The 13,854-nt window shown below is 41.3% G+C and overlaps 2 protein-coding genes across 2 annotated transcripts in view; one reads left to right on the top strand and one right to left on the bottom strand.

Moving 5' to 3' along the window:
* The first annotated feature begins 4,442 nt into the window (after positions 1 to 4,442).
* On the top strand, positions 4,443 to 8,823 carry psma4 (proteasome 20S subunit alpha 4). The gene is made up of 9 exons (XM_031865015.1): positions 4,443 to 4,515; positions 4,972 to 5,002; positions 5,603 to 5,645; positions 5,813 to 5,975; positions 6,081 to 6,158; positions 6,271 to 6,359; positions 6,969 to 7,099; positions 7,968 to 8,091; positions 8,575 to 8,823. The coding sequence occupies exons 2-9, from the start codon at positions 5,000 to 5,002 to the stop codon at positions 8,727 to 8,729; spliced, it is 786 nt and encodes a 261-aa protein (XP_031720875.1). The 5' UTR covers positions 4,443 to 4,515; positions 4,972 to 4,999; the 3' UTR covers positions 8,730 to 8,823.
* Positions 8,824 to 10,513: 1,690 nt separating this feature from the next.
* Positions 10,514 to 13,854, bottom strand: part of oaz2a (ornithine decarboxylase antizyme 2a) — a 10,597-nt gene continuing 7,256 nt past the window's right edge. Inside the window, 2 exon segments of the mRNA XM_031865064.1 lie at positions 10,514 to 13,082; positions 13,704 to 13,789. Of these exon segments, the coding sequence (XP_031720924.1) occupies positions 12,949 to 13,082; positions 13,704 to 13,789 (220 nt within the window). The 3' untranslated portion in view covers positions 10,514 to 12,948.

Here is a 13,854-nt window from a genome sequence, read left to right as displayed (position 1 = left end):
ACTTTTCTTTTGGTGTTGAGTGTGGGATGATAGGAGGACTTCGCCTCCTGTGATTAGACCCCAAAACTGCTTTCATGCTGCCTTTGTGCCCAATGAACACGACATAAACAACTCAGGAAATGGCAATAATATTCTTTGAAATTGAGGAATTCCCAGATTCTCACGCTCAACCTGAAATGACACACTGTTGTCTGATACCTGTCTCGTGACACTATTTCAAAATTCACTGGTAGTTTCGTTTTGTGTCACGGTTTCCCAATTATGTTTCATGATGAAGCTGAGCAGACATTGTGATTCATTAAAACACAAAGATTAACCACTTTGAAAAACAGTAGATCCACTCGTCACAGTGATGTGGGAAATAACACACATAGAGATCGAGGACCACAAGACATTGACTTGAATAGGAAGCCAATTTTATGAAGAAATGGCGTCCGCGAACGAAGTACCGTTAGCTAGCTAACTTTTAAAGTGGCTAAAATGCTTCAGCTTCTGTCACATCAGTTCATATTCTGATGCTTCAATAATGCTTCAATACAGTAGTATGTCATTTATGAATGATTAACATGAGGTGCACTGGCTGGTGTAGTTTTATGGTGAGAGTTAACTTCAGCTATCTAAAAGGGCAGTTAGCATGTATGAAGAGATTTGGATACAGCGTTGGAGTCGGGGCCCATTTTACAACGTTAGGACCATTTAAACACAAACTATTCTAGTGTTCACATTTGGAAGTTGATTTGCATTTTTAAGTTGCTTTTTACTACATTTGGTCTCTAAAAGTTATTGATAACTCTGCTCCAGCAACGAATGCAATGCAGCAATCTATAATGTTATTAGTGGCACCTGTGTTTAAAATGAAAAAGATCTATTTAACTTTTCCCCCATTTGATAAACACTGTATCGTGCAATAGCAATGTAAGGAAATACAAATACTTGTTGTTTTGTGGAGCCTATTGACCTTCTACTGAGAGCAGATGGAAGGAATCAAAGCTGATTTGTCGGTTCACGTATTGTTGGCAGCTTTACACACGAGAAAGTGAAATGTACAGCAAGAACTTGACAGTATGACTGAGTGTGTGTTTGGTTTATCTGTGTCTCTATGCCTCCTCATAGTGATTGGTGGCTGGCCACCACAGCCTTCTATAGTTCACCTGGCTGCTGAGCACCTGTTGCCACCTTGAAATGTTTTATAGGGGCCCATAAAAATCCCTTTAAAGCTGGCCTCCACCTCTGGCAGCTAAATAATGATTAAAACAACATCAGCCACTTTCGTGATACCAAAGAATTAGAAGGCCAGGAGAGACTGGATAGTCCACATCCATCACTCAGCCTGTATGTCAAAACAATGTGGGAGATTAAATCATAGAAAAGATGCTTTGAGTTCAGCTCAAATATAGAAATGACAGTCTGTCGTGAGAACAATGTGAGAGCCATGTCAGGGTCCTTTGAAAGATAAATATGGTGAAGGAGTTATAAACTCTGCATCTTCAGGCAGATCCAGGAGGATCTGTGAGCCAGCTCCACAACGAGGTCAACAGAACAAATCGAAAAAACGCAGCACACTCCTCATCGCTGAATAAACACTGCAGTGTTATGGGTTGTTTATTGAGGTGCTGCAGCTGCAACTTTACTGCGCCAATCCTCGGAGAGAACAATGTGAGGATGTGATTATTTTTGATAATCTCAAGGTAAGCTGCCAGGCCGTGGCAACACTCCGATGTATAACTGAGGGGGAAAGGTCAAACAAGAAACAAAGAGGTTTGTTCTGCAAGGCTATTCATTGGTAGACTAATGTATCAATCATTGGCTACTTCTTATCATGCGCCTCCTCTAAAATATAAATGATATACAGTAGATCTATGTTGTATTTGTACTGGATCCTCACAAGACCAGGTGGAGTTTGCCATGTGTGAAATATCTATTTTGAGGAAATGTGTATTCATACCTGAGGATTTGAAAAATCAAAACTCATCAGACTTCTTGGCTGACAGAAGAGATGACTGTTCATGTGTCATCAATTAGAATCATGATTCATGTGGAATGGAAATTAGCTGAGTAAGCGTCCAAGAATAGAGGTTGAAAAGGGACCACACCTGCACACACACCACCACCTGACCAGAGAGGTCAGAGGTCAGAGGGCCTCCTACAGACAAACGCTTTGAGGACTTTTAAATCCCTGTAGGTGTACTTTAAAAGGAGATGGGCCTCATCTTTACCGCACATTCAAGCCGAGGGGGCCTCCTAGTGGTGAAAATCATTAATTACACAAATGCACAGCCTGCTCTCCCACAGCCAAAAGGACTAAGTTTTTGTGGATATCAATCAAAAACATAAGTCACTGGTTCTAAATTCAACTACCAATAGTTTTATATGCATTCTTTTTGATTCCCCTCTTTCAATTGAACTGCAGTTAAAATCCATCACCAAGTCTTTCACCAGCTTTCTGCAGACTCATCACTTCCTGACTCCATGGCATGCAGAGGCCTTCATCCATGCCATGCTACATCTCACCTGGGTCATGGAATCCCAGGCCTTAGCCAAGCCTTTTCATTAACACAGCTTTTTCTTGTTCCTCATATGTATGGTAAGGTGACATTGCATTAAACTCACTAAAAATCTAATTTATATTGTTATTTTGTGAAATTAGTTGATCAGATGTGTAATTAATGCAATTTGATGATAAAACAGATTTGAACAATTGTGAACCTGTCTTAAAACAATACTCACATGTCCATATTAACATTTAAACAGCGTTTGCTCGCTGTAATCAGTCCTCCTGTTCATATTGGCCTTTAAAAGTGTTCCGAACACATTTCCAAAGAAAGCGATGGGGACAGAATCCAGTCCTTGTTACTTGCAGAAATACATTCCAAAGTTTATCTCAAGTTATAATGAAGCTTCAGTAGTCGGAGTTATTCAAACAGATTGGGTGTCATTTCAAATGTGTATTCATTTTAACATATTAACATTATACATAGACTCAAAAGCCAGGATTCACAGACAGTAATGAAAAGAATACACTTAACACTTAACTTAAAGGCGGCTACAAGGCCCCAGATTCAAACTGGGTGTGGTTTTGTGACAGTGGTTTTAGTACAACTTCCTTCTTTGTGTTGTGTTACTGAGCCGCAGTGAAGGGGAAGTTGCATGAAGAGGGAATTATACTAAGTACTAAAAAGACTGGAATTTTGTCTAATTCAGACTGTTAATATTCACCCTATTAACTTCAACTAAACATTGGAATGTATTTTTGTAGCGAGGACTGTAGATTGTGTCCCCATCATGTACAATGACTTGCATTAGAAAGGAATCTGACCTGTGTGAACAGGAGGAATGACTACAGCAAGTTTCAATATGATATCTGACTATTGTGTTAAGACACACTAGTTTATTGTGACTCCTACATTTAGAAATTCTTGGATGATTTATACACTTTAGTTTCATTTGTGAAAGCAACTTCAATCTGAGCGGCCGCAAAAAGGAGAAATCTTTTTTTCTCCTATATTTCGTAATATGAAAACACCACTGAAGGAAGTCACGCAACAAAGTGCAATAAGAGCTAAGAATCAGAACTTACATTTATTGGAACCACAATGACTCGAGTTATGAGTTGTGCTGACATCCCATTGAGTTTAGCAAAGTAAAATAGTAAACATGTCAAAAAATCCTGTCCTATTACAACATTTGTAGTAAAAATGTATTTTTAAGTATGCACAGTGAAAATATAGAATTACATCTTTCACAAACGGAAAACGATATAAAACCTCACCGGTATTTTGCTGTAAAATTGAAATAGTAGAAGATATGAGTATGTAACTGGAAATGTCTACAAAAAAGTGTGGAATGAAAACATTAGTGAGGTTAATGTTACGTAGGATTTTAAATGTATTTCTCTAACCTTACAGAAGGTTTAAGGTTATGACCAGGGTTTTTTTTTTCACTTCAAACAAATGTTTTGTGATCGACAGGGAACTTAAAGGTATGGATTTGTTTTTGTGAGAATAATTCATTGCTACATATTTTCATCGTATGATGTCGACAAGTTTTAAAGTAGTTTGGATGGAGAGAAGTCACAAAATAATAGAAAAACTGTACAACGTACCGGTAATATCTTTAAAATATAGCACCTCTTTAGTTTTCCTCCACTGCTAATAGAGACATGTTCACATGCTGATGCTTGTTTATCAAGATAATAATACTTTTTTAACAAAGGTTTTTCACTGTATATAAACTATTAAGTATTGTAGGCTACCAATAAAAAGGCGATAAAAACTGTAAAGACATGTGTTTAAGATTGTGCCTGAAATATTTTCATTATATATATATATATATTAATTGGTCTGATTATCTCACCTTCTGCATTTGCAATACTATTTTTAAATTTTTTTAATGTGTTACATGAGCCATTTGTTAAATAAATAAATAAATGAATTAAAGTGTCGCGCCTACATGTCGTCGACACGACGCCTTTCTGTGATGTCATCAAATCGCGCCTCACAGAAAGCCCTTTAAGCGGTAAGCATTTTTTATTTTTTACAAATTAATATCATAACACTGTCGTAAATAACATCGTGTTCTTTCTTGATCAGTGTGAAAAACATTTATAAAAAGTCTCCGTTGTTAGCATAGACTGCATCGCTAGCTAACGTTAAATGCTAAAGCATGAAGCTGTTGCTAACATTTTGTTGAATCATCCCCGTTCGTGTCAACAGTCGAGCGAAGAATGAGCCTTTTCTTTAACGCCATAGTTATTAGCGTAAACTTTAACAACATGAAATGAAGAGAACTTAATACCAACCTCAGTCAGTAGTTAGTACCAGTTAGCTAGCCGTTACTGGTTTAACACTGCAGACGTTAACGACTCTTAGTTTGGTCTCTTTCACGTTCACAACCAGCCGTAGATGGCCAAGCTAACTGGTCTTCACTGCCTCATAAAGACACTCAAAACAACTTTGTGTTTGTTTTCCACAGAAGAAGAGTTCAACAGCAATTTGCAAAAATGGTGAGTTAACTGCACTTTGTATGATGAAGTGTATTTATATTAATGACGTGCTGCTTGGCTTCTTCCTTTCTCTAATGTTCAGATAAAAAAAACATCTCTGCAGCCAGTCAGCTCTTTGACATGAGGACAACAACAACAATGCACCTTTTTATGGATTCTCCAAATCTCAGAATCTAAATAGTTCATTTAGGATTCCAAGTGTGCCCTGAAACAAACTAAATCAATTGAATTGCAGGGTTATCCATTCTACAAGCCCCTTATCAGATATCAATTCGGATTCTTCTAGTTACACACTTCTGCTTCCAAGGAGCCATTTCGTCAACAAGCAGATTTAGTGATATTCTGCTCAGCATCCACTTGCATATTTCATAGCTACAAGAAAAAGAACGAAAACGATCATCGGAGGATTTAAAGAGTAACTGCACAAACGCATCAGAATTGTTTTACAGTTACGGCCTCATGTTACTATTTAAGGTGTAAGATATTTATGAGAGAAAGCTTCCTATTTGTCCCAACAAAATACTCTTTAATACGTGTGGTCTGTGTTTGGAAGTGAATTAAGTTCCGATTAGCTTTCATGTGTTTTCTGTTTCCCGTCAGTCCCGTCGATATGATTCAAGAACGACCATCTTCTCACCGGAGGGTAAGAGCTCTTCAATGATAAAGCAACTGATGAGGCTGCAAGTTAGACTTTGTCACACATAACCTTTACTTGTTTTAAACCAGGAGAAAGCATCTTGTTTTTGTTTCTGGTCTCTTGGTGCTCTGTTGTTGCGTCCTGGTCCTGACAGCGCTGTGTGTCCTCTGCAGGGCGTCTGTATCAGGTCGAGTATGCCATGGAAGCAATCGGCCACGCCGGCAGCTGCCTGGGAATTTTAGCCAATGACGGAGTGCTGCTGGCCGCTGAGAGGAGGAACATTCACAAGCTGCTGGATGAAGTGTTTTTCTCAGAGAAAATCTACAAGCTGAACGAGTGAGTTCCTCCTGCTTAAGCCTTGATGTTGTTTTTAAATAGTAGGTAGGCAGTGTGCAAAGGTTTGTCTTTGCAATGGTCCTACATCTTCCAATGTCCTTGCAGAGACATGGCGTGCAGTGTGGCGGGCATCACATCCGATGCCAACGTACTGACCAATGAGCTGAGGCTCATCGCACAGAGGTGAGCTCCAGTCAGTCACACGGCCGTCTTCATTTCTGCTGCAGCCGAATGCTTCTGGTGGGACAGAATATAAATATGGATGTAATTGTGATGATCTGTGTTGCTGTTGCAGGTACCTGCTGCAGTACCAGGAGCCAATCCCCTGCGAGCAGCTGGTCACGGCGTTGTGTGACATCAAACAGGCCTACACGCAGTTCGGAGGTACAAAGCAGCGCCTCACAGTTCTGTCACAGCAGGAGACGAGTGTTTCATCTGCATGCAGAGTTTACATCCCGATGAAAACAGCTTCTTTTGCTACTTCATTTGGACAGCCGTAGCTTCGCGCTGCTGGTCCTGATGAACATTGTTTTGCTGGAGTCAAAATTCCTGCATCCCTAAGATCGACGTGGCGAGTTAGCATCACCTGTAGTAACAGTTGTTAGAATGGGACCCAGGTTGAGGAAACAGGAATCTTTCTTCAGCATCTTGCATATTGAATGCTTGGTTTTCTTTTTTTCAAACGGGTAGTGTTGCACAGTTGTTACTTTATCAGTTATTCTGATTCAAATGATAAATCATGATTAGTTTTGATTATTTAAGGAAATGTTTCTTCTCCAACTGATTTACTCTTTGCATCCTAACTATTCAAACTCAAGGGATTCTAAAACCAGAAATAAGTCAAGTTGTGTCGTTAAAACACAAAGTTATGAAACTACTGAACATCACGTTTTAAAAGAATTTAGTTAAAATAAATCTAAGTTGGGAACACCAGACCCTCAACATGAGTCAGCGTTATGAAGCCACCGTGTGTGTTGTCGTCTGTCCTCACAGGAAAGCGTCCCTTTGGCGTGTCGCTGCTCTACATGGGCTGGGACAAACACTACGGCTTCCAGCTCTACCAGAGCGACCCCAGCGGAAACTACGGCGGCTGGAAGGCCACGTGCATCGGAAACAACAGCGCTGTAAGTCTCACCGCCGTCAACGCTCTCGACCAGGAATTGCTTTACTTGAAATAGAGTCGAGTTAGAAAGGAAACGTGTGTGTGTGTGTGTGGCCATGAACGGGGCAGGACCCTCAACAATGAACATGCTGTGGCCTACTTAGTGCCGACTCTTGGGGCAGCTAATTGTGCAAGTCTTGATTTGATGGTGGCTTTGCTAATCTCAGCGGCTCTTCACGGGGCTGCACACAAAGCATTGTGGGTAACAGAGCCTCTTCAGAGCATTGGGTGAACACTTCTGTCCAAGAGAAAGCTTCTAAGGTGAACAAAAGTTTTCCTAAACAGAGGAGCAATGGTGGAAAGACAAAGAGGTAGAATAAATATTCCCCCAACGCTGAATTCTCCTCATGAGCCACAGATTAGATCATGCAGGGATAACGTCAGTGGTCGGTCTCATTACGCTCACATTGGCAACGCTGTGAGGCCAGACATTAATGTGGTCACTGAGACATTTGGCAACTGCAAGAACATGTTCGCTGGTTTATAGATTGACGTGCCGACCGACTCCGCTGCTCATATAATCCATCCAGCGATGACAGAAACTGATGCAATAAACTTCAGTAAATATCAGCATGCTACTGCACAAGTAGGCCTGTGTTCTCAAACATGTTGTAGGCCACTTTGAATGTGTGGTGTTATTTCATTTAAAAAGGAGATTTGACAGCCGGCAGTAGTCTGAGAGAGAGAATGAGGTTTGAATGGAATCTTCACAGATGAAAACAGATGGAGACAACGATGCGTAAATGCTTCCTACATAAACTCTGCAGCACTAACGAGACGGGACGGTGTGTTTAGGAGTGATTTTCTTTTTCTTCTTTGCTCGCCCTCAGGCAGCCGTCTCCATGCTGAAGCAAGACTTCAAGGAGGGAGAGATGACGCTTTCCACAGCCCTCGCTCTCGCCGTTAAAGTTCTCAATAACACCATGGACGTCAGCAAGCTGTCTGCAGAGAAAGGTGCGGATCACCGTACACATCATGAACGTCATACTTACTTGAGATTAAAGAAACTTCATAGACTGCAGATTCCCTCAGCTCTGCAGAGCTTTTAGTGTCTTTCAACATATCGTTTGTCTGCACGGCCCTCAACTTCACCGCTAACAGCAGACAGACAGTTAATGAAGATAGTGGAGCGTTTAGCAGCTCAACAGCCCGATAAGAGACCAGGAAAGTAAATATTGCACTTGCATTCATCAGGTGGACAGAAACACTACTTTGTCTTTCAATTGTCAGTCTGGTGGTGCACAAAACATGATTTTATTTGCGAACCTTCCTACAAGATAACATTTGTTAGGAGGACTTTCTACAAACTAAAAGCATGAATATAGAGTAATCCTCTCAGAACTCTACAGTAAGTAGAAATATAGATGAACCACAGGTGTCCGTACTGATACATTACCGTCTGTCTCTCTCTGTCTGTGTGTGTGTGTGTTGTTTCAGTGGAGATCGCCACTCTGACCCGCGAGAACGGAAAGACCTGCATCAAAGTGCTGAAGCAGAAGGAAGTCGAGGCGCTGATCAAGAAGCACGAAGCCGAGGAGGCCAAAGTGGAGAAGGAGAAGAAGGAGAAGGAGCAGAAGGAGAAGGACAAGTAGTCCATTAGTCCAGTTTGTGTGTGAGATCCAATGTCAATCTTCAGCTATGTTTGCATTTGTGTTGTTTCGTAAAATAAATCCAGATGATGAATTATTCACTTGATATTTTTTATTTATTTATTTTTTTTTAATCGTTCTGATCGGTTTCAAATGAACTCTTTTGCATAATGTTGTTGGCGTTAACAAGTTTAAATGGTGTAGTATAAGTTCTAGGTCATGAAGTCATATTTTATGTTGAAAAAGTCATTAAAAAGTTAAGATTCTTCAAAATATGGTAGTTAAAGAAAATGAAGTGTGACTTCAAAGGTTTAAAACGGGTCATAAAGTACATTTCATTAGCCTACATCAGTGTGAACAAACTCCTAAATCCATAATGATAACTAGATCAAATATGTTCTCAGTCCTCCGCTGAAGAGGCCGTTCACTGAGGGGCGATGGTTCAAATCTGCAGGAACTATTAATCATTTTGACGTTATGCTGTGTCCTGGTTGGATGAAGATGCCTTCACATCCATCTATAGGCTGTAAAAAAGTATTCAGATATTTACATTTATCGACAGAAAAGTCACAAACGGTCAGCGTTGGGCTGAAAGGTTCAGGGCTGATTTAAAACATGGAGTGTTTCAACCCACGAAACAACGATTATAATATCCCATCATATGTCCTATCATGTAGTTTACAGCTAAAGACGCTTAAATGAGAGCTCCAGAACAAACTATTGTTTAGTCAGCAGTAGTTACATCAGGACACTATCAGATAACAAACACAGAAAAGTAGGTTTCCATTCAAGCACATCCGATCTTCAGTGGAGTCCCTTTAGAGCGGATTAGATATCCACCGGCTGGTTTTAAACTCCGCTAACCGGATGCTGGAAACCGAGATGGAAGGACGTACACGTGTACGTGATGCGGTAACGGCTTATCAGCCTCAATCTGAGGTGACTTTATGCAAAGTCATGGTAAGATTAAGGCCAGCAGGGGACTATCTGCCTCTTGTTGTTTAGTCCAGGGGATTAGTGACGCAGCAGACTTCAGATTTCCAATGCACCGTTGTGACGGTGAGGGAAGGCCCCAAACAGCTGGATGGCCTTTGGACAGAAATATGAATTCATTTTACAGAGGGGCCCAGAGACACATTTTATAGGTGGACATTGTTTGTAGCATTCCTAGTGCTCACACTAGCACACTAACTGAGGGAAGGTCTTGATGCAGAGAGACTCATTTGTGGCTTCGAGCATAGACTGCATGTAAGAAGTGGACATTGAGTCACCATTGAATCTCCTATTCATTTGTGGACTGACTTCTTTGAAGCCTCAAGTTTGGCATTTTGCAACCAGAAGTGACACGAGAGGTTGGAGTACAACCAAAATTTGGCATTTTTAGGCAACTGAAATGTTACAATTACCTTTCATGAACTGAGAACACATTGTGAAAGGGTTAAAGTTGTAAGATAAAAGACGGACAACGCTGTGGTGGAGACCTGTCAATCACCACGTAGCCCCGCCTTAAAGCATCCACTGCTTTATGGTCTGTTTGACTCTAAATGGAACATAATTTATTAATGAACATCATGCTGTATTGAAGAAGACTTGAAACTAGAGATTGAGACCATAAACTCACGTTTACAATGTTTACTGAGGTAATAAATCAAGAGAGAAGTAGAGTCATTTTCTCATAGACTTCTATACAACCAGAGGAGTCGCCCCCTGCTGGCCATTAGAAAGAATGCAAGTTTAACCTTTCAGACCCGGAGGTTGCCGCCTGGTGATGTCGGCTTTTGTTGGTAATGACAAGGCTGTAAACGGATAACTGCAACAATCAATGCAGAGAGAACTAGAGAGAGAAATAATCAAGGATTTAAAATATTAAGAATCGGCTTTGCGAGTGTTTTATTTGGGAAAAATGCATTCTACACGTTTGTTACACAAATTTCCGTTTGGCCTAAAACAGTGAATGTAAACACAAATTTGGGTTGTTCACGAGAACATTTTTTGCTTAAGTGATTTCTGTAATGTGTTGTGTGAAAAGTTTTCTATTTTTCGTCGACGTGTTTCTTCCAGGGCCGTTTAGCGCCTCAGGACCACCGTGTTAAAGAACACGGACCGACAACAAAGGTTGCTGCTGCATTAGAGACACAGATATAGCACAGCTGAGTTCATCCTGCCCTGGACACTGAAAACACATCTCTAGATCAACCGACCTGGGAGGTTGTTGCAGTGTTTGGCGGGAAGCCAGCGGTTAGCTGTTATGTACCGTGAGCTGAGCTGGTCGGGGGATTAGCGCCCGAGTCAGCGATCGGCTGGATCAGAGCTTCACACAACTACACTTCACACTTTCATTACCTCACATCGGCCTCAGCGTCGCTGCTCTACTTCAATGTTTTCTGATCGCACATCAGTCTTTAATTTATCTGCCATGGTGTTTTGCTTGTATAGCATTTTCTGAAGCAAAGCACAAACTCACAGTTCAATTCAAGGGCTTCACAGTCTGTACACAGAAAACATCTTATTGCAACAGATGTCTTGAATCTGACAAAAACAAACAGACACCAATTAAGATAACAAGTTTTATTGTCCCACCCCCCCCCAAGACAAAAAGTATACAAGTGTGGATTGTCATTGAATGGTTGCCAACTATTCCACCGACAACACAAAATAAATCCCTAAACTATCACAGTAAACATTTGAGAAATGTACACACATAAAAATATACCTCTGAGAAAAATCCTATATTGACATTTCCTAACAGCTCATTAATAGTCAGGGGGCTCAATCAGTAGCAATGAAGACTCGTGTGATCTGAACACATGCGGAAGAAGAAAAGGCCCCCGGCATGGAGCAGACCGCCATCATGTTCCTCAGAGTATGGCCGGCATGGGGAATGTTGCTTTACGCACCATACTAGCATGATTTCAAACAGACAGCACGTTACAGACAGAATGGATTCTTTGGCGTTTTGTTAACTAAAATAAACCTGCACAGGATTCCTTTTATTTGCATATATGTAAATGACCTGAAGCGCTCCCGTTGTACCTCTACAAGCCCCCCCACACCCCCCCCCCCCCCCCCTCCTACAGCATGGGTCTGACTCTGCATGTGATTAAATATATGAGTGAAAAATGTACACACTCCTCAATAACACTCATGAGTAAAAAATACTAGCATTGCACTCTCCTCTTTAGGCACAGAAAAAGCCTAGTTACAGTCGAGCTTTCAACGGGTGAATGAATCTACGAAGCTCCATGAGCCTCCGTTTGTGCCGACGTCCATCTTTAATTCCATCGTTTTAGATTTTCATACAAAACAACGTCTCGACTTCTGTCATTTCCCACTTTCACTGCCCGGATAAGACATTTAGCTTTCATCCAGATCGTCAGAAGAAAAACCTTCAGAACAATAGAAGTTGTTTGGCAACGGCTGCTGAGCACAAACCGGGGCTAAAGCTTCACTAGATTCAAACCTTGTATGTACAGTTTAATGCAATCTTACACCAACAATTATTCAGCTTATGATTTTTGAAAGAACAAAACAAAACAGAAAAGAAACTAAGCGTTTGTTTCTGGTGTGACGTGCAAAGTGAAACAGTGACTCACACCGTCAGCTTCACAGGGTGATTATTCCACAGAGGAGGAGGAGGCGTTTACCTCCGAGAGCTGACAGCTCAACATTCAGGCTGCGTTTTTGCTTTGACACGTCTGGACAGACTAACAGAGTGTTTTGGGCAGATGAGAGCTAAAAATGACAAAATAAACGAGTGATTGACGTGTGCTGGAATGATGCCTCAGGAAGAAGTGACAAGAAATGCCGACATGTGATTTAATGTTATATGTGACAGATCAGGCTTCCACCAATCTATATTATGAGGAAAAAACACATTTTATTGACCATAACTCCCTCAACCAAACAGCTCGCACACAAGGACAAACCAAAAGTCTCTTTTCTTATTAAAAGGTTGAAGCCGTCAGGAGAGATGTGCTGAATTTTAAAGTAAAATGCCGCCTTCTCCTGAATGTCAAACAGTTGTTTGTCTGGTTGATGGCAGCACAAACAAATAATGTAGCCAAGAGAGGAACCGCTAAGAGAAAAGCCCAAATCCCAAGATGACCCGTGATGGCTTAGCTGAAGCTACGCCACTCCCCGTTTATCCAATCTGCAGATATTCTCGGGGGGGACGGGGGGACGGGACCTATGGTCCTACGGGAGGGAGAGCGAGGTGTGGAAGTCATTCCTCGTCCGAGCTGCTGCTGTTGTCCAGAGAGTAAACCATGAAGGCCAGATCAGGCCGGGCCGGGACCATGGGGTGTCCCGGCTTCACCATCTCAAAGCCCATGTAGTGGAACGTCTTGACGATGGACACTGGAGGGGGGAGACAAAAAAAAAAAAAAAAAAAGTGTGAGAGGTTCAAATGGAGTCACCTCGACCCTGATGTTAATTAGTATTGGTCACTTGATTCATTAAAATTATGGTTTTACGGGAATTTGCTCTACAAAAGTACAACATCGACTAGAACATGTCCTGCATTAGTACAGTATTCCTCTTGTTAGCCTAGCTTAGCATAAAGACTGGAAGCAGCTAGCCTGGCTTCCTCCAAAGTCAGACAGTTAAGTTGCAGCTGAAGTTGAATGTGACGCATTGTGGTTTTTGGGAGGATTAACTTTACAGAACTAATTCTTTGGTGAACATCATGAGAGCATCGAGGTGCACGAGGCTTCCAGAGTCTTCCTGTTATAAAGATAGAACTGTGTCTGTACCGACATCTTTACCAAAACCTGTGCCAATCTGCGGAGGCCTAGCGGGGCTCCATAACTGGTTCATCCAGTCATGCACACGGGAAAAAAAAATCCTTATTATTGACTGCATACCCAGTTTAAGGTATTCCTATTTTCTAAAACATTATAAAAGAAGCAAACCCTGCCTCTACAAATAAAAACTAAACTAAAATAATAAACCAGTTTCAGAAATAAGACGAGCTCTTACATCGATCCTCTCTGTTTTTATGGAACCACAGGAACACGTAGTTAACTTTGATCTTCTCTTCCGCAAACTCCAGCAGAGAAGTTAGCCTGAGGATGAACACAGACAGAGAGAGAGAGAGAGCGAGAGAGAGACAGAGAGAGAGAGAGAGAGA

Source organism: Anarrhichthys ocellatus, unplaced genomic scaffold, assembly GCF_004355925.1.
Source record: "Anarrhichthys ocellatus isolate YVR2014 unplaced genomic scaffold, GSC_Weel_1.0 scaffold2, whole genome shotgun sequence".
Lineage (NCBI taxonomy): Eukaryota > Metazoa > Chordata > Actinopteri > Perciformes > Anarhichadidae > Anarrhichthys > Anarrhichthys ocellatus.
The sequence above is the reverse complement of the archived record's forward strand: the minus strand, read 5'-3'. Positions and strand labels throughout refer to the sequence as shown.

Bases quoted from the DNA above. Each gene is read 5' to 3' on its own strand.
- psma4 (XM_031865015.1), top strand. The intron at 5,646-5,812 runs GTAAGAGCTCTT...TGTCCTCTGCAG, and splicing joins GACCATCTTCTCACCGGAGG to GGCGTCTGTATCAGGTCGAG. The intron at 6,360-6,968 runs GTACAAAGCAGC...CTGTCCTCACAG, and splicing joins GGCCTACACGCAGTTCGGAG to GAAAGCGTCCCTTTGGCGTG.